Source organism: Muntiacus reevesi, chromosome 16 (assembly GCF_963930625.1).
Source record: "Muntiacus reevesi chromosome 16, mMunRee1.1, whole genome shotgun sequence".
In the NCBI taxonomy this organism is placed as follows: Eukaryota; Metazoa; Chordata; class Mammalia; order Artiodactyla; family Cervidae; genus Muntiacus; species Muntiacus reevesi.
The window spans coordinates 530178-550666 of record NC_089264.1 but is presented as its reverse complement, the minus strand read 5'-3'; the positions used below and the strand labels follow the sequence as shown (position 1 = coordinate 550666).

The following is a 20489-nucleotide window of genomic DNA, read 5'->3' as shown; positions in this document are numbered from 1 at the left end:
CCCTAGTTCTTGGCAGGCTAATCTTTTTAGCCCTGTTCCTTGAAGAACACTTTGGGCTTGGCCACCAGATGAAAGTACTAAACTCAGATACCATCTATTCCACTTTCTGCAGTTGTCTGACATTCATTCTTTGGCTCAATACACAGAGAACCATTCACTACTCTTTCAAGGTATGCTTTAGGTCCAGATCTTGTCCCAAGTACCAAAAACATGTAACACTTACTGAGCACACACAACTGACGACACTGTGAAAAGACTTGATTTAAATTAAGAAACAGATTGATGATAACCAACAGAAGGAACCATCCTCTTCCCTTTAGTGACAAGGTCCATCTTTTAGAAATACATGCAATTTAGGGAAAAAACACGACTTTATACCTTTGTCTAGGTTAATTTAACTAAATTTCTTCACTTCCCAGTTTTGAGAGGAACACGAACATTCTTCAGCAAACTATTACTAATTACCACTATTGTTCCCTGGTGACTCAGATGGTAAAGCATCTGCCTACAATGTGGGAAACCTGGGTTCGATCCCTGGGTCGGGATGATCCCCTGGAGAAGGAAATGGCAACCCAGTCCAGTACTCTGGCCTGGAAAATCCCATGGACGGAGGAGCATGGTAGGCTACAGTCCATGGGGTCGCAGAGAGTCGGTCACGACTAAGCGACTTTACTTTCACTTTCATTACTGTCATCATCATCATCATCATCATCACCATTACAAGCAATTAGTTACAAGCTCTTATTCTGTACCAGGCAATGTGCTAAGCACTTCATTTGAACCCATGTCTACATCTCCCTGACACTATTATATCTTACACTTCTAACAATTACATTCAACTGGATTGAGAGGTATTATATTAAAGTTTTATATACTAGCTTTATTCACTGATAAGAGCAAGAAAATCTTCATATTCTAAAAATGTACAGTGTTCTCATGGTTAATGTTCTAGCTATTCTTATTCTATGTCACATAGGACTCATTATCTTAGACTTTGGTAATTCTTTATTTTCTTTTTGGCAATCAGCTTACAATCAGACCTTACAGGTTTATCATCACTTCTGAAGAAAGCTGGGCAGGGAAGAGGATAAGTGGCCAAATTTCATAATATTTCAAATGCCAGTGCAATCATTTGGTGGGGAAGGAGGGTTAACAAGTCTGTTGAGGTGACATTTACGTTTCTACGGATGGCTTTTAAACTTTCAGAAATCAGTAAGCATTATTTTTAAAAAGTATAAAAGATGAAGTGGATTTTAATCACCCTTAATATTTTTATTATTCTCTCATTATTCTATGGGCTTCCCTGGTGGCTCAGCCGGTAAAGAATCTGCCTGCAAAGCGAGAGACCTCGGTTCGATCCCTGGGTTGGGAAGATCCCCTGGAGGGAATGGCTACCCACTCCAGTATTCTTGTCTGGATAATTCCATGGACAGAGGAGTCTGGCAAACTACAGACCATGGGGTCACAAAGACTCAAACATGACTGAGTGACTTTCACTCACTCATTATTCTATGGCTATTCAAGCACTGGATTTAACTTAGAGGTTACATAGTAGAATAATTCAGATGATAAATACCTATTTTTACATATTAATACTAAATATATTCATAAAATGAAACTCTTTTTAGAACCTGGCCCAATCCTCTTCATATCTATAAGCTTACCAAAACCTAACAGAAAAAATAAAGTTAATGATTTTTTTCCCTATTAGGAGAAAAATGATAACTACCAAAAGTTGTCATAAGAACAATTTATTCTTAAAGCAATATGATTAAAGCTATTGAACTGAAAAAAATACTTTAATCAATTAAAATAACCCAAATATTAATTACCCTATTGTGATATATTAAAAGAAGAAAAACAATAAATTCAAGTTTCAGTTGCTTCATTAAATCTATGGTCACTAATTGGTCACCTGGGATTTCAGTTACTTAGTGGATCTCGGGTGTAATCGCTGCTGCCTCTGTGTCAGTCACTCCAGGACTGGCCATGGTTCACAGTGTAGACGGGACACAACTTGGCACTAGCCTGCTCCTGGACACTGCAGCCAATACCCTGCTGCAAGGCGTGGGGACAGGAACAGTAGGTCCCCTGGTGGGAAGCCAGAAGTCTTTGAAACACACACACACACACACACACACACACACACACACACACACACACACACACACACACACACACACACACACACAGATACTCTGCAATGGTTAAGAGTTCTAAGTTACTGAAAAAAAAAATACCCAACTTACAATACATTTGTCAAAGTTCCTTTTGACAGTCACCAAAACATTTCCCAGTGTAGTGCTCAGAAAAGAAGCGGGGTCCACGTTCTGTGCAGTCCACACATGGCGACTCATTTTGACTAGCATGTCAAGGGAGTTAAAGCTATCGATTTTGTCTCCTAATGCAATCAAGTTGTTCAGTTCTGGCTCAATGCAGCGAAATATTTTAATTATCATCTGGCGGATCATATCTTTCCTGTTCAGAAATACAAAACAGAATAGTTAGTACAAGCTTCAGGTGCATTTACCTTTAACTTTAATCCACTCGGTATACACAAATGACTAAAATTTGATATATCAACTAACACTGTCCAAATAGTTAATTATTCTAGAGTGGTTTCCAACATAAACATATTTTTTTGAGGTTGCATTTTTATCACTCAAAATAACGTCCTTTGTAGAACTGGGTCCTGAAATGTGCTTTGTGATTTCTGAGAAATACACTACAATTCAAATGCAACTTCCTACCAGCAAACATCAAAATTGACTGCATTTGTGTGATTACAAGAGCAAAGAAAAGCCAAAGAGCCATAAAGGGGACCAAGTTTACTTCATTGAGAAGCTCTGTAACACACTGGGCACACAGATCGGTGCTCTGAGTGTTGTCAGCTATGGACAGTAATCTGGACTCCTCACTGGGCAGCATTCCTTCCTGCTCAATTGAAAGTTTACTTTTTTTTCACAATAAACAACAGATAGTAACAAACACATACTCAGATGAAACAGGCAGCGGTGTGCCAGCATTATGTTGCCGTGACAAAGTTCCTCCATCTGTGTCCTCTGCTTCAGTCTGCAAAAATTATTCAGATACTTTACATAATAAAAGGCTAACAAATTGAAGAGTTTAGTTTATATAGCAATAGCCTGCTCAGTCTCCAAATTCTTAGGAGAGAATGTATGATGAGAAATAATGATTTTTAAAGGTAGTATTATCAATGAAATTATATAATTTAACATGTTGCTTCAGAATGTTCAGGAGAAGCTTTGTTTTCAGATTTTATCTGAGAATGAGAAGCTGTGTTTGCTTGTGAGCACATTTGGGGGGGGGGTGGGGCGGGAGAGAAAGGTAGAGGAGACTCAGAGGGAGTGCAGGAACGAGGGGACAATTTAATAAAAAGCTGAAAATATCTAGGGACATGTTCAAGGGAGAATTTTGAAAATTAAAATCATTCTAATAAAATTAATCATCCTAATAAAACTTGAGCATAAAAAATGCTGTCAGAAGTTCTTACAGAAACTAACAAATTTACTAGCAATTACCATCTACAAGAACAAACCCCCTAACCATCTGAAAGACTTAATTTTGAGCACTGTTTTTATATGTTAGTTCTTTTAAAGATCATCTTAATTTTAAAAAAATCACTCGATTTGCATTGTGTTTTTAAGTTCTTTAAAATACTCTAGCAAATGGCTCATTTTATTTTCTTACATTTATGCCACCAGAGAGCCATGTTCAATAGGCATTATTATACCCATTACATAGATGAGGAAAAGTAGGGATTAAATAATTAGTTTATGGTCTTGAAAGGTTGTTGCTGAACGATAAGACGCGGGATTCTTGGCCTCCGGAGGAGACGAATTCAATCCGGGGCCAGAGACGAGGCTGGATCGCTCAGAGCTTTTGTGTAATAAAGTTTTACTAAAGTATAAAGGAGATAGAGAAAGCTTCTGACATAGGCATCAGAAGGGGGCAAAAGAGTACCCCCCTCCTAGTCTTTAGCTGTATGGTATATAGTCACTCACAGTCTGTTAATGAAAAGAAAGGAATGTCATAAAATCTAGAATGGCACCAGATAATTCATCCCAGGCCATAAAACTATTGACTTGCATCTTGTACCAACAAATAGTTTCGTTTACATAGATTAGGGGAACAACACCTGAACAAGTAAGTTAGGCCCTTTGGCGGAACCAACTTGAAGATGGAGTCTGGGGTTCATTAACATAGCTTAAGACAACATTTCCATACGAAAAAGAAATGTATTGGTTAACTCAAGGTTTGGGAGTAGTTAGCTTTAGGTGAGACCAGGTGTCATGGCCACACAGAATGTTAGGAGAAACCTCCTTTTAATTTTGTATAGAGAAGGAAAAACAGATCGCTGGTTTGTTCTTTTCTGCCAGTTAGGAGAGATAAAAATGTCTGGCACTTACAGCCTCATTCCTCCATTTGGAGACCCCTGGCCTTCCCGCCTGTTACTCTCTCAGTCTCATAGTAAGAAAGCCATAAGAAAGATTCTGATTTGAGGCTCTCCATTTTTCTCTTGCTTGCTTTCATTTATTTTTTAAGACCATGGGGGCTTCCCTGGTGGCTCAGCAGGAAAGAAATCTGCCTGCCAATGCAGGAGCCACGGGTTCAATCCCTGGGTTGGGAAGATCCCCTGGTGAAGGAACTGGCAATCCACTCCAGTATTCTTGCCTGGGGAATCCCATGGAGAGAGAAACCTGGTGGGCTACAGTCCACGGGGTTGCAAAGAGTCAGACACGACTTAGTGACTAAATAACAACAAATATACATTAAAACATCATTGTAATTTTTTAATTCTATTTACTTTTTCTTGATCACTAAAACAATAAATTTGCTTTTTAAAAATATTTTTTGCCAAGTAAACTCAGACATTTCCCCCACTCATCAATTTGGAGAATGTTTAGGCCTAAGATAGTCTAGAATATTAGATTAGATGCTCAAACACTATCCTTTTTTTTTATTATCTTATATGATAAAAATTACTTAAAAAATCCTTACAATGTAAATTCTTTCTGTTCTGATATTGAAATTATGACAACATAATGATTAGGCTAATTATGATATAGATCACAAATATGAGCTAGTAAATAAATGTCACCCATACCACAGTTCCAGGCATACTCTGATGTCGCTGTAGTTTGAAAAATTTACTTATGAAGTCTTGTTCTGCCAGACACAGGGGCTCCAGTTCACTCAGTACCTGTTCAAAGATCTGAAGAAAACCAAAATGATTCTACAAAGAACTGAACAAAACGCTTAAAATAACATTCCACATTTAATCACTTTTCTGCAGCAACCAGGGAAGCTTTATCTATAATCTTAATAGAATCCCCCAAACAAATACTTCCAAGATTGACAAGACAATGCAGTATTGATGAGGCATAACAGGGTCAGAACATACCTAAAACAAAACTGACAACAATTACTCACTTGGAATCTGGAAAGAGGAACAGAGTGATAAAACTTTATTTAAACAATTTAGCTTCATAAAAGTTGTTTCCTCTTTGTAGTCACTCAAATAACTGGATTGACAATGCAAGCTCTTTATGATTTATAACAAATTTTAATAAAGCTGTTATGTCATTTAATTGATGAATCACATTTCAGTTGCCATTTGACCAGTTATTTATTTTTTTTTTTTAGATTCAGAAATGGAAAGTAAGACACGGTTAATTAAAAGAGTCAATAGAGCCCAAATCTTTGAACACAATTAAAGCAGTAACAAACTGGTGCTAGAAAACTGACAGTAATGTTTAAGAAACATGCGTCATTTTATCTTACCTTATCAAACCTGGCTCTGTCGGCGACATCGAGATCAGAGGCCGACATGTTTCCCATGTCCAGCAAGGAAGATGACTGAGACCGGTGGTTCCCGGAGCTCTGAACACTGAGCTTATTTAGACTGGAAGTAGACCCGGTTAATTTCCCGGAACTCCCGTGAAGACCTGGGAAATGATAAACCTTTAAAAGCTGTGACCTTCACGAATGAAAGGTTCATGGCATCCATCAGGGCTCCCTTCTGCTGTCCTGCTCTTCTGGGGCTCATATGGGTTAGGGCACAACTCTGCCACATGAAGAGGATGTAGAGTGTCTTCCTCTTTCATTAAGATTTGTGTTCTACTTCTGAGCCTATGTAAAGACAGGTGAAATCATACAGAATCACAGAATAAGACTGAAAGGGATCTTAGAGATCACACTGTGCCCTGCCCAGTCTCATCACAGTTGTCTGATGATTTTTCAAAAGTAGATGAGGAGTTCTTTTCCACTCAGAAGACATGACTATGGATGAAAGTCACTGACCCCCTAGAATACTAGCTAACATAATGATTGTATTTCTAGAAAAAAACTGCCATATTCCAATATTATTTGCCTCTACATTGAATCAACATATTAGGCTGAACCAAATGAAACTACCAACACTCAATTAATCTTGTCCTACTAAAAACGTCAATTACACATGACTCAACTTAATACATTCCTGAACTCAGACATTCCTGTTTTTTCAGCAAGTGAATTGATTAAAGTTCTTTTAAAAACTAAACAAAACGAAAAGAGAAAAACTAACAACAAAAACAAAACCCTGAATATTTGTTGTATTTAAAATACAACTAACATAACACATACATAGTTAACTATATTAATATGGGACATCTGAGTTTAGGTATAAACATAGGTATCTATCATAGCTATGAGGAAAAATGAGAACAATATGTCTGCACAATATCCTACATACACCAAACTATTAAAGGATTCTATTTTTACAAGAAAATGTGATGTTTCTATTCAGAATTAAATTTAAACAGTAAAACATTTTTATTCTTCTTGACTATTTCTCAGCTAAACCTGTATTATTCACTGATGGTCAGAAGGGACAAATAATAAGTGATAAAAAATATGATATACAAATCATATTTGTATATGTAAAGTAAAAAATAACAACAACAAATATGATATACAGTTAGTTAGAGACAAACTTTGGTTTCATTATGCAAAATCTGACCATACGTACAAGAAATTTTATAGTTTCTAAACACAGCCTGAAAACAAAAGTATAACGGTTAAGACTTTTTATAAGTTTCTGACTACCCACCATACATGTTTAACCATGCCACACATTTCTTGGATGCAGTCATCCCACTTCCTTTCTGTTGGTTTTCTTTCTGGCCAAGCCCTGGCAACCCAGAGCAAGCAGTGTTTCTGGCGCAGCTTCTCCAGGATGAACGACTGGCTCCTAGACACACACACGCACTGAGAGCACCTGCTGACACGCCGAGCACGCCCACTCTCGGCTTCCCGTCTGACAGCACTGCCTTTCCAGGCAGTGTGGCTGCCACGGGTTAGGCTGCAAGCGTCACAGACAAAGACAAGTTAGCAAGCTGCAATCTGCACAAACCGCGCACAAGAGGAAGTTAAAGCTCTAGTTGAAAAGACACATGCAAAGAACCAGGAGCATCAAGCAACGAGAGAGGCAACATATGTTTAGTTGGTCAGCTACTGCTTGAGAAATTACATGACAGAAAAACCTTTACTAGTCTTTTAATGTACTATTTAATGCAAATATTCAGGTAAAAATATCTACATGTGTAAACCTCCCCCACACTTTTAAGTCTCCTAAGCTGATGTACTTAAATTTAAAGACTACACTTCCAAGTTCTGATTTCTGAAGAAAACAGAGTTCAAGTAAATAATTTAATACAGTGAAAATTTAATAGAATGAACTTGCACATTTATACATTAAATGCATTAACAATCCTGTATTCACTGAAAGCTCTTGGAAGGAATCTCCACTGTACTAAATAATTTTATACTCCCTCTGATAAAAAAAATTATGAGTGGAGTTTTAAAACCATTTTAGAAATAATAAGCTAAACTGTTTAGTAACTTAGCTGGCTCTGTGAACACTGAGAATAAAACACATGTATCAAAACACTAATTATTGGGAGATGGGTAGGTAGAAGGGTAAAGCTGAGAGACAGGTCTAATGTGGGAATTGGAGTTCTTTCAGGGTCATTTGGCATTTCCTTTATCTAAAACCTCTCTTTAGTATTTGTTCGATCAATTGTAGAGATCGTTTTGTGAAACATTCTAAACCCAAATGAGAATCTAACTTGAATGGCAAAGAAAGAAATTATAGAATAAAACAGAAAATTAATGAATATAACTCTAGAAATATTTAAGAAACGGAAAACAAGGTGTCAACTCCTGCCAAACAGGGATAGTGATAGTTGCTATTGCTAGGCAAAAGCTCGAGTATAAACTAGTAATTTGCCACACCAAAAACATGTCAATCTTCCTAGCCTTGTCTGCCTGAAGTTTAAAGGAATATGAAATGATAAGGCTGGACACACAGCAACCAGGAGCGGGGGATGCACTGGAGCCACTAGCTTGTCAATCTGAACAGTACCTGCTGGCGATCTTAAGGTGTCACTCTACTAAGTTCACCAGTTTCAGAGCAAAGCCTAATTCTGCATATAGTTTTCTTTTTTTAAAGTAGTTAATAAATACTACTAGTGCCCTATTTGGGCTCATAAAAAAGTCTATATTATTTATCAGCAAGAAGTAACAATATTCTGGTAAATTTTAAATATCCTTAAACAATTTCTGCTAGAGTACAAGCACCAAGAGGGTAGGGTCTTTGCTCATTGCTGCATTCTCAGTATCGAGCAGCGATTATCATGTAATAGGTAATTAATAAACATTTACTGAATGAATCATCCACTCAGGACTGAATGTAGTCTTGTGTTCAAGACTCCCTTTGGAGTCAACAAGATTTCTTAATTTCAGTGGACAAACACTGGAAAAAATGTGCTTGGCATATCATTTTTTAAGTTTTGGATTACTAAAGATAAGGAAGTTATTATGTAAATGGACTCAACTAATACTTGTGTGTCTTATCTTAGTAGTAAAAAGAAAAAAAATGGGCAATTTAAAAAATTATTACTAGATATCCTTTGCCTGTCTTTTCATTCAGTACATCTGAGGAATACAGAAGAAAAACAAAACACCAAAGTATCAATCTCGGGAGGACAATCCCACACCTCTGAGAGTATCAGGGTAACCTTCTGACCTTAGAAAGGCAAAGGTTTTATAAAAACCTTACCACAAAGAAAAAGTGCTTTACTGGCATTTTAACGTTGTTTTAAATTATCTAAACTAAGTAGATGTTAAAGACTTGAGTAAAGAATGGTTCAAAAAGAGAGAATTCCCCTGAATCTCTATGACTATACACAATTTCCTTTTGTAAAATACATTCAATCTGACTTTCTATTCTTTTTTTTTTTAACTGCCCGCCGCTGACTTTCTATTTTTATTAGTATCTCGGATGCAGCATTTTCAGAGCAAGGAAAAAACAAAACAAATTTAAAATTTTATTCATAATTCCTTAATTTTGAGCCATTGAAAATTTACCTTCCCCAAATTTTAGGTTTCTCTTTTAACTGTAATTACTATTAAGAACTGATTTAAACATAATTCGAATCCTTGAAAAGGTATCTTTAAAAAGTTTACATTCTATCTACTTAGAACTTCTGAAGTCATTTGTATTTAACTTGAAATTTATTTTTAAATGTTGACCAACAAGCTAATTTTTCAAAGATGAACAAAATAGTTTTTATCCTCTGAATTCTGTTTATTATTTAGTTTTTCCTTTCTTGTAACTGATAACATCAAAGTAATAGAAACTATAATTTTTTGGTTACTCTCCTATTTCTTACTACTTAATGGATACATACGAGAGATGTAATCTTAACCCTGTTTTAAAAGTATCTTCTAAACTTGTCTTAGGTTAATTAAAAATTTTTTAACAAGATAATTTAAGAACTTCAAAAAATAAGAAAAAAAAATTAAGGTTTTAGGTTAATGCAATGATACCATTAAGATAGTATTGTATTTGATTTAAATTATATTCCAATTATGTCATTTATCTCAATGAGAATCTTAAGCTTGATAAATTAATATTATGACAGGGGCATTAATAACCTCCCAAGGAGGTAGTTTTAGAAAGATTTCCCTTTTACTGCAGTAGCAAGTGATGACAAATATACTAAATGAAAACATTAAACATGTAACTGTATTAATATGTTGTTTACTAAAAAGAAAAACTGATTTTGTTATAGCCACGCTTTCCGGGAAACAGACTCACTCAGAAGGACAATGCAGATAGTGGAGTGCAGTTTATTACACCGGCGGGCCCAAGGCAGAGTCTCCTCTTAGCCAAGGACCCCGTCCAGCATTTGTGAAAATCTTTTATACCCCATGTGTACGTGTCCAAATCCACAACCTACCCCATGTGTACGTGTCCAAACCCCACCACCTACCCCATGTGTACGTGTCCAAACCCACCACCTCAATTCCGTTGAGACTTACATAAACAAAGGTAGGGTAAATACAACTACAATAACCCCATCATTCAAGTGTTGTGTGTTCAAACAGTCAATAGTCAATAAGCCCGGAGTTACATTCCAACCAGTTAATAATCGATAAGCCTGTGATTACATCCTGATAGATACAGGAAAAGTTTATGACCTGTCCGGAGACAGGGGTGATTACGGTATGCTTCCTCTTAGGCAATGAGCAACCTGGATGTGATCTTCAAGATTCCCCTGTCTGGAGGGGGTCTTATCCTTCCATTGTCGTTCCCACAGGCACTAAGCAGAGAGTTCAGAGTCCACTGGAGAGGCAGCCGAGCACGATCAGCACGGACAGGCCTGAGATGGGAGTCCAGGCCCTATGAATTCCTTCTTCAATTTAACATATCCATGGTGAAACATTAACAAGGATATAAACACACCGTTTAAGAACAAGTAACCTTTAGGATGAGTTAGCATTTCTGTTTCCAAAAGCCTATTGTCCCAATATTTTTATCAGTATCTTTACCAAAGTGTAATACACAGATTCAAACCATTTAAAAAATCGGAACTAGTATCACCAATATATTAGTGTTGTATTAAAAACAAAAACAAACCACAAACCAGTGAATCACAAAATAATTACCCACTACTAAAGATAGTCTTCTTTGTCCTAAAGAAAAGAATGGAAAGACGAGTTATCAATTTCAATCAGGGCACAGGCTCCTTTCAACAAGCAAATGCTACACTCATGGTTCTAAAGGGGAGCTATGCAGACACAGAGGACACACTGTAGCCATTTAAGGCCAGGTTCTGACTCCGACAGGCACAGAACTCCATCCAAAAAGCCCAGAGATGGGTACATGCAAGAGCAGAACGTGGCCTCGGCAAATCATTTCCTTGCAACTTGATACTTTCACTGGTTATCCTTTTAAATCAAGTTTTTTGTTTATTTAACATATTTAGAAGCAACAAAAACCCCTCTTGTTTCAAAAATAACTCTTTGGAAAAATAAAGTATAATTACAGGAGAAATTTTGGTGACATTTTTACAGCCCCTTCACAGGGGAGAAAACACTTAGCAACTTTCTTTTTGATTCAAAATAGCCAGTGACAAGTAAGAAGCCAGGCATCACTTCACTTCCCTGTGGAGTGCAATGACTTAAGAGATCACAGACTTGCCTCCAACTGGTACAAAAGGTCTTTTAGGAAATCAGAAACTGAACTTCCAACATCTGTCTCTTAATCTAGTACTTTCTCTCCAGACTGCACTTCATTCTCTGGCCAACTGCTGCTGCTGTGACTATACACAGCTGTCCCTGGTATCTGTGCAGGGTTGGTTCCAGCACCAGTGGTGGACACCAAAATCCATGGATGCTCAAGTCCCATGGTTGGTCCTCCGTATTCACGGGTTCCGCGTCTGCGCTGTACTTTTATTAGACACGGCATGTATATACAATTGCTGTCAAGTTCACATACTGCAGAATTTTAATTAGTAAAAATAAGGCTTTAGAGACATACTTGTTCCATGAAAAACCTATAAATCAAACCAATGCATTAGATTTATTCTTTTACTAATTCTATTGTATCTCCTTCCACCTTGCCTAAAAAGTCTTAAAATTATGTGTCACAGATAAATAATTTTTAGTAGAAGAGAAAACAAGGGGACTGAGGTGCCTAAGCTTACCAAGCTTCTTGCTTTCTTTAGTTGTGCCAGTCATCTTGATCTTTGCAACTTCAAAGACATCTTTAATTTCTCTCTCACAGAGTCATGACAAACAATCCATGCAATTCTTAAAAGTGAAAACAACACATACTCATTAATAAAACAAGTATAACAATTTCCATTTCTCAATCCCCCCATATCCTTTGTGCTTGTTTTCAATTTTGTGGTCTGAAAATATTTGATGCATTTCATAGGACACAAGAAGGCTATTTTCCATCTTTTAAAAAAACTGAACTGGCATCATAATATTAACAGTTTGTAAAAATATGAAGTTGAATAATCACACTCACATTTTCACTTTTATACTTTCAGTTCAGTTCAGTTGCTCAGTCAAGTACGACTCTTTGCAACCCCATGGACTGCAGCATGCCAGGCCTCCCTGTCCATCACCAACTCCCGAAGCCTGCTCAAACTCATGTCCATTGAGTCGGTGATGCCATCCAGCCGTCTCATCTTCTGTTGTCCCCTTCTCCTCCAGTCTTCAATCTTTCCCAGCATCAGGGTCTTTTCAAATGAGTCACTTCTACGCATCAGGTGGCCAAAGTATTGGAGTTTCAGCTTCAATATCAGTTGTTTCAATGAATATTCAGGACTGATTTCCTTTAGGATTGACTGGTTGTATCTCCTTGCTGTACGAGGGACTCTCAAGAATCCTCTCCAACACCACAGTTCAAAGGCATCAATTCTTCGGTGCTCAGCTTTCTTTACAGTCCAACTCTCACACCCATACATAACTACTGGAAAAGTCATAGCCTTGACTAAATGGACCTTTGTTGGCAAAGTAATGTCTCAGTTTTTTAATATGCTGTCTAGGTTGGTCATAGCTTTTCTCCCAAGGAGCAAGCCTCTTTTAATTTCATGGCTGTAATCACCACCTGCAGTGATTTTGGAGCCCCCCAAAATAAAGTCTCTCACTGCTTCCATTGTCTCCCCATTTATTTGCCATGAAGTGATGGGACCAGATGCCATGATCTTAGTTTTCTGAATGTTGAGTTTTAAGCCAACTTTTTCACTCTCCTCTTTCACTTTCATCAAGAGGCTCTTTAGTTCTTCACTTTCTGCCATAAGGCTGGTGTCATCTGCTTATCTGAGGATTTTGATATTTCTCCTGGCAATCCTGATGCCAGTTTGTGCTTCACGAAGCCCAGCATTTCAAACGATGTACTCTGCATATAAGTTAAATAAGCAGGGTGACAGTATACAACCTTGATATACTCCTTTCCTGATTTGGAACCAGTCTGTTGTTCCATGTTCAGTTCTAACCGTTGCTTCCTGACCTGCATACAGATTTCTTGAGAGGCAAATAACGTGGTCTGCTACTCCTATCTTCTGAAGAATTTTTCACAGTTTGGTAATCCACACAGTCAAAGGCTTTGGCGTAGTCAGTAAAGCAGCAGTAGATGTTTTTCTGGAACTCTCTTGCTTTTTCAATGATCCGATGGTAATTTACACATTACCTTTCATGTATTTTAAACATAGCTGCATTCATACGATACTGGGTGTTTGGGGCAGCACAATCACGCTTTTCCAGGTCATATGCTAATGACTGCACAGTATTATGCTCTGCTGATGTTTAGTTTAGTAAACCAACCTCCTAACACAGACTACATAATTGGTTTTGATGTTTTGCTGTGATAGACAATGTTACAACAAGCTTTTCATCTCTAATGAACTGCTTTCTTGGAATAATTTCCTAAGGGTAAAATTACAGTGCTAAAGAATAAGGGAATCTTTTAACTCTTCTTCCATAATGCCATGCTGTTTCAAAAATTATTATACCAACAGACAGGATCAATGACACTGAAGCAGGACACTGAGTTTTACCATACCTTGCCAGCATGGGGTAGTAAATTAGCCCCAAATAGGTTACTCTCATAAGAATTTAATTACCACATCTTACAGTTTTCATAATCAAATGATTTCTTTTTAAAAAACAAAATTTATTCTAGTTCAAATGAAAACATCTATTATTTAACATGCAAACTCATTCCCTCATCATCTATGCTTATTATCATACAAAAATATTTTATACCCTGATGAAAGAGTCAACAGCGGGAGGCCATGTATTTTTCCAAATCCTATGTTAAATGCCTTATGTAGAGTTTCACTAAATTTAAATAAATCCACAGCAGAAAAACTCCTATGCCTAGTTATTCTTTTAAATTTATCATGAAATCTACACTTCAATTTCAAACACATCCAGTTTTAGAACAGTTTACTTTGCTTTAAACATCAGATGTAACTTTCAAAGGTATATCACTTAAATTATTTGTATACTGACTCATAGTTCATTATTGATTTTTTTAAGTTTTTTATAAGTATATAAAAATATATTAGATATATTTATATATATTTAGATATTTTATTGATAGATATGTCCTTACAAAAAATTTTTGGATGAAACATAATATAGAACCTTCTTTTTTCCAATTTGCATGCCACATACATTTCCCACAGATTCTCCGTAAGGAAAGTTAAATAGGAAATTTTTTCCTGTGATCTTTGTGTGTAACTTTAAAAGCAAATCTAAAGCTAAAAAGACACTAAAATTATTCCTATTTCATTCAGCTATTTCACTTTTCAGCATCTCATTCGTTGAATTTTAAATTATCACAAAAACACTGATCACTGGAAATCAATGTAAATGGCTGACCAACTTATAATTCATAAAATCTTCATTAGATTTCTACTCAACTCACTCAATATAACAGACTGCATTCCAATACCCAAACTAAGTGCACACTACTACCCAAGCAATTTAAACAGTCGCTATTTCTAAAACAGTGATTTGAGCAGACTACTGAAAATCACCTTCTTTTTCAATACAATTGAAATGACTGAACACCTTCCCCCAGGTGCTCAACAGAACCCACAGGTGGGGAAGCCCACAGACAGGCGTGACTCCCAGCTCATTCACTTACTGAATTCAGAGAGAAGCTTCTCACTGGGAGTATTTCTCTTAGCATCTTGTATACAGCACCTAACTTAAAATCCAACTATCTTGAGCTTAAATACTGTTATCTCAGGCAGTATTTCCAACTTTTTCTTGTGCTCACTTTAGAGTCTTACAGATAACACCATGTTTTATTTTCTATATTTACAAATATAGGACTGAGGCTGAGACAATGTGTGAGCAGTCTTAAAGACTGTCGGCCTCAAGGGGCTATTGGGAGAGGAAAGATTGTTCCTACCTAAACAAGGATAAACCATCTCCCTGCTCAACTGCTCTACATGCTCTACTGCCCCAGCTAGGCAGAAGGGATTCTGGGCAGCCGAGCTTATTACATGCCCAACGCACCTCTATTTTCCTTAGGCTCTAAATTACATACACCCCCAAATCAGGGGTTTGCTTAGATTCAGCCGTAAGTAGAGTTGGGGCAGGGCCTAGTTATTCTTTTCCCTAAAGAAATGAAGACAAGCTTTTCCTGGTCCTGCCAAAAAGTGTGAGCTGGGTACAAATAACCAAGTACAAAGGTGAGTGCTACGTCACTTCAATCAGGTTCAACTCTTTGCAGCCCTACGGACTAGAGCTCACCAGGCTCCTCTGTCCATGGAATTCTCCAGGCAAGAATACTGGAGTGGGTTGCCATTTCCTTCTCCAGGGGACCTTCCTGAGCCAGACACTGAAGCTGAATCTCCTGTCTCCTGCATTGGCAGGCGGGTTCTTTACCACTAGCACACACTACGTGGAAAGGATCAAGTACAAATAGCATCTGGATTTAATTATTATTTCTTACCAAAGAAACACTGATTTGTCAGGTTCCTTTTTTCATTCCTTTCCTTCCATTTCCTTTCATTCCTTTCTTGGTCATATTAATAAGATTCCTATTTTTGAAAACACTTGAGCAACCAAATTAGATTATCAGGCATAAAACTGCATGGTCTGTCACAAGTTCAAACACAAGATAAAGCAAGATTCTTTGGAAATAAGATAATTTCATTTAAAAAAGCACATCAATACTGTCAATTGAAAATATACCATGAGCAGAGAATGATTCCATACTTCAGCACTAGACTGGCTACTGGCTTGCTTCTTCACTTTAAATTACATTCATGAAGCTACATATATATAAAGATACGGCAATAATACTCACTGAGAACACAATCAGGCAAAAAGCTTATTGATTATTTTACTCATTTGAATATTCACTAGGGGACAAAGCACTTGTTGGCACAAAACTCCTAAGATGTAACAATATTTAATCATTCAAAATACAGTATTAATCCTCTTAAAACTTCAGAAGGCAAAGATTCCAGTCATGCAAATATTCTTCTGTAAACTATCTCCAAATCAGAATTCTGCTGACTCAAAACTAATCAGAATACAACACAACAGTAGAGTCCTGAGCCCAAGGGTTCCTGCTACAATGGCCGTTTACTAAATGAGAGCATGTCATTCTGCTACTCAAAGCCCATCAACACCCCTCCCTCATCTCTCTGCAAGTAAAAACCAAATTCCAACACCGGTGCCCAGTCCCTTCCAGATCTGCCCTGCCCCGCCCCCCGCCCCCCACCGCACCTCTCACGCCCGCCCTCCCATCCTGAACCTGACTCGCCGTGCTCCCACCACCACGGCCTGGTTGCTCCTCCAGTGCTCCAGGTTGCTCTTGCCTTGGGGCACTTGTGCTGTGCTGGGAAAGCTTTCCTCGGAAATTCCCACTGCGCACCCCTGCTTATCTTTAAAATTTGTGCTCAAATGTTGCCTTCTCGGACCACCCTTTTTGAAACCGCAACCTTTCTGATGTCCTAGCATTCCCTGCTTTATTTTCTCTAGAGCTCTCAGCAGTACCTTCCAGCAGACTATGAAGTTGACTTTTATGTTGGTCCTTCTCCACTGGAATATGTACTCTGAACAGGCAAGTGTTCGCCTGTCTCCTTCAGCGCCGTTCTCTTTCGTGCATACAACAGTGTCAGCACACAGCAGATGCTCAGCGCGTTTGCTAAGGGAACGTGTGAATGGCTCTTTCTTGTCCAGCTGTGGCCATCCGTGTGTGTGTGTGCTCAGCCACTCAGTCGTGTCCCACTCTGCGACCCCACGGACTGTGGCCACCAGGCTCCTCTCTCCACGGGATTCTCCAGGCAATGGTACTGCAGTCGGTTGCCATTTCCTTCTCCAGGGGATCTTTCCAACCCAGGGATCAAGCCTGCATTTTCTACATTGACAGGTGGATTTTTTTTTTATCATTGCGCCACCTGGGAAGCCCAAGTGGTATTTATCACTGTTTTAATCTCTGCGTCTCACAAGTCTGGCACCATCCTGTCCCTTGTTTTGGGATTCTCTCTTGTGACTTATAATCTCCATTCCTACTATCATCTTCTTCGTCCAAGATTTCATTTCAGTTCATTATTGTATTAGGTTCTTAGTTTCCCCTATCAAGTCTCTTCCTGTGTCTGAAGAATGCTGCTAGGACTCACGACTCAGATTTTTCAACCTAACTTCTCACTCTTCTAGAATATGGAATTTCAGCTTCAGTCAGGCTGGTCTTCTTAAAGTCCCGGGAAAAGAGTCAAGTCCAATGTTTTCTATGAAGTTTTCTCCTGTGGCTACAGGTCATGAATTTCCTTTCTCTAACATGCTATACATTTAAACTCATATCCAGTTCAGCACTTAACTCTGGCCGGCTGCTAAGGATAGTTGCTCTTCCCGGGCAGACCTGACGCTCTCTGGAAGTAGGAGCATGTGTGGGAGCCACTTCTTATTCTTACATATGGATTAGTGAGTACAAAAGAGGCACACAGTGAAAATCTGGTGAGTGACAAAGAAATGTACCATAATATGATAATCCAATTTTTCCAGCTAGTGTGTCCCACAATCAGGAACAGAAATACCCATGTTCCTCTGTGCCTGGAACAATGGAATGTCTGCTTAATAAAGAGGCACACTGCATGTGCTTAAAAGAACAGATTACAGGTTCTTATAAAGCAAATGCCTCATTGAAAATATAACTTCATACTCTCTAGTTTTTATATTGCACATAAAGCAACTCAGGAAATAATTATTTAACTAACTAAACTAAATGATGCTTCAAGCTACAGTATGGCCTAATACTATATTGAAGTTCAAAATTTAGCTATTCTCCATCTAAGTACATAAAATAAATGTTCTCCAGAATTTTAGACTCTGTGGGAGAAGGCGAGGGTGGGATGATCAGAGAGAAGAGCATTGAAACAAGTATACTATCAAGGGTGAAAGAGATCACCAGCCCAGGCTGGATGCATGAGACGGGTGCTCAGGGCTGGTGCACTGGGAAGACCCAGAGGGATGGGATGGAGAGGGAGGCGGGAGGGGGGATCAGGATGGGGAACACATGTAAATCCATGGCTGATTCATGTCAGTGTACGGCAAAAACCACTACAATATTGTAAAGTAATTAGCCTCCAACGAATAAAAATAAATGAAAAAGAAAAAAAATGTTCTCCATAGCTAATGAGCACTAAGAAATTCAACTACTTGCTGCTTTTTTAAGAACATACAACAGTGCTTCAAATGTCACTTGCGGAACTGAACACACGACCTCTCGATTCTAAAAGATAATGCTCTATACTCAGTGAGTAACTGACGTCAAATCCATACCTTTGTTAGTCCCTCATATTTTCGATAATCCGTACTCTCTAGCCACTCCATCAGCTTGGCATATCGGAGTAAGTCTCTATGAAATGCATGATGATTAGGTAAAGTCAGTTCAATAGAGCGCTGAGCAAGAGTTGAACTCTGATCATGACCCTAGAGTGAATAAATAAGGACATAACTATCACTGACAGTATAAAGAAACATTGTTGTAACTAAATATCCTTAATAATGATCAAGCATGGCCAAGCAAAAACAACAGAACATAGAAATATAAGAACTGAGTACTTACTTGTCTTTTTTTAATCATCCTGTGTATACAAACTGAACACCACCACCATAAAATAGTCATAAACACACAAGAATGACTCTCTGATAAATCGACTCATTTTATCTTTTAGAGTAGTTGAGAATGAATAGTTTAATCAACTTTACCTCTCCCATAACATTTTACAATTGACTAAGCAAATAAATATCATGATATAAACTGTTACTAAGAAACACACACCGAACAGGGGAAGTCATTCAAAACAAATTGTCTCCATCTATGATATCTCCATTAGAGTCTACGATATTTAAACAGCAGGTGAAAATGCACAGGACACAGAATGTCAGAACTAGGAAGGACTGCAGATGACTGCTTCCTGGGCTTTCCAGGACAGCGCTCAGTGCTCAGTTGCTGGATCATATCCTATTCTTGGCCAACCCAATAGATTGTCTGTAGCCTGCCGGGCTCCTCTGTCCATGGGAGTTCCCAGCAAGAGTACTGGTGTAGGTTGCCATTTCCTCCTCCAGGGGATCTTCCCCACCCAGGGACTGAACCTATGTCTTCTGCACTGCAGGCGGATTCTTTACCACTGAGCCACCTGGGAAGCCCTTTCCAGGATAACCCCTAATAATAATGTAATTTTAATTTTTCCATTAATTTTCTACAGAAGCAACTATATAATTTTGTTTTTAATCCTTGACATGACTTATATAAATGAGCACGTTTTCAATCAGCCTGAGGCAGACGATGCATCCTGACTTTTGTTCTAGAGTATATGGATCCAGTAGATCAGCTGACCCAACGGAACAAACTGAAATTCAAAGGGCTAAGTGATCCACACAGGCCACACAGGCGGAAGGCTAGAATCTGAACCTCAGCCATGTGAGTCTCACTTCTGTTTTCTTTTAAAAACATGCCAAACAAAACCATTCTAACCAGACTCAAAAACTGCTGAAGGTCATTACAAACATTACATTTCAGAAATGTTTACCACATCAGAAGGATGACTGAGATTCCACTGACTCACAGATATTAGATACTGTACACAGAGAGAGATTAGTTTTAAGTCTGCTAATGTCTCCAAATTGTGCCTTAATTAAGTTACACTAACTAAAAGGAAGGAGTATTTGACAAACTTGTTATTGCTGATAAATGTTTTCCAAATATTTTACCCTTATTAATAATAACATTAGATATATTTCCATTATCCTTCCTCATTAATTTTTTCAATAATTCAAGACTCAAAATCATGGTTTATGTTCTTCTATAGCTGTTTACTCAGGTCACTGCATGTTAAGTTGTACTATTTAATTTAATGTCAGGAAAACTCTTCAATTAAAAACCTTCATCTCTCCTGCAAAATGGAAGAACCAACATTTATAGAGAATTTTATGGTTTACAAAGCTCTTCTACATATATTACTATTCAAAACTTTCTACTGTAAGTAGCATTTCCAGATCATCATCATGTGAAAATTCACTGATATAAAAACATTATTACCTTCAGACTATTAGGATATATTAAATATTGTTAGTGTTAACAGAAAGATTTTAAGAGA

At 37.8% G+C, this 20489-nt stretch overlaps 1 protein-coding gene across 1 annotated transcript in view; it reads right to left on the bottom strand.

The window, feature by feature from the left end:
- The window catches only part of LOC136148079 (exocyst complex component 1-like), a 42260-nt gene that overhangs the window by 11082 nt on the left and 10689 nt on the right, over positions 1-20489 (bottom strand). The window contains 6 exon segments of the mRNA XM_065907553.1: positions 2250-2478; positions 2996-3072; positions 5129-5236; positions 5806-5969; positions 12057-12162; positions 18670-18819. Coding sequence (XP_065763625.1) covers positions 2250-2478; positions 2996-3072; positions 5129-5236; positions 5806-5969; positions 12057-12162; positions 18670-18819 — 834 coding nt within the window.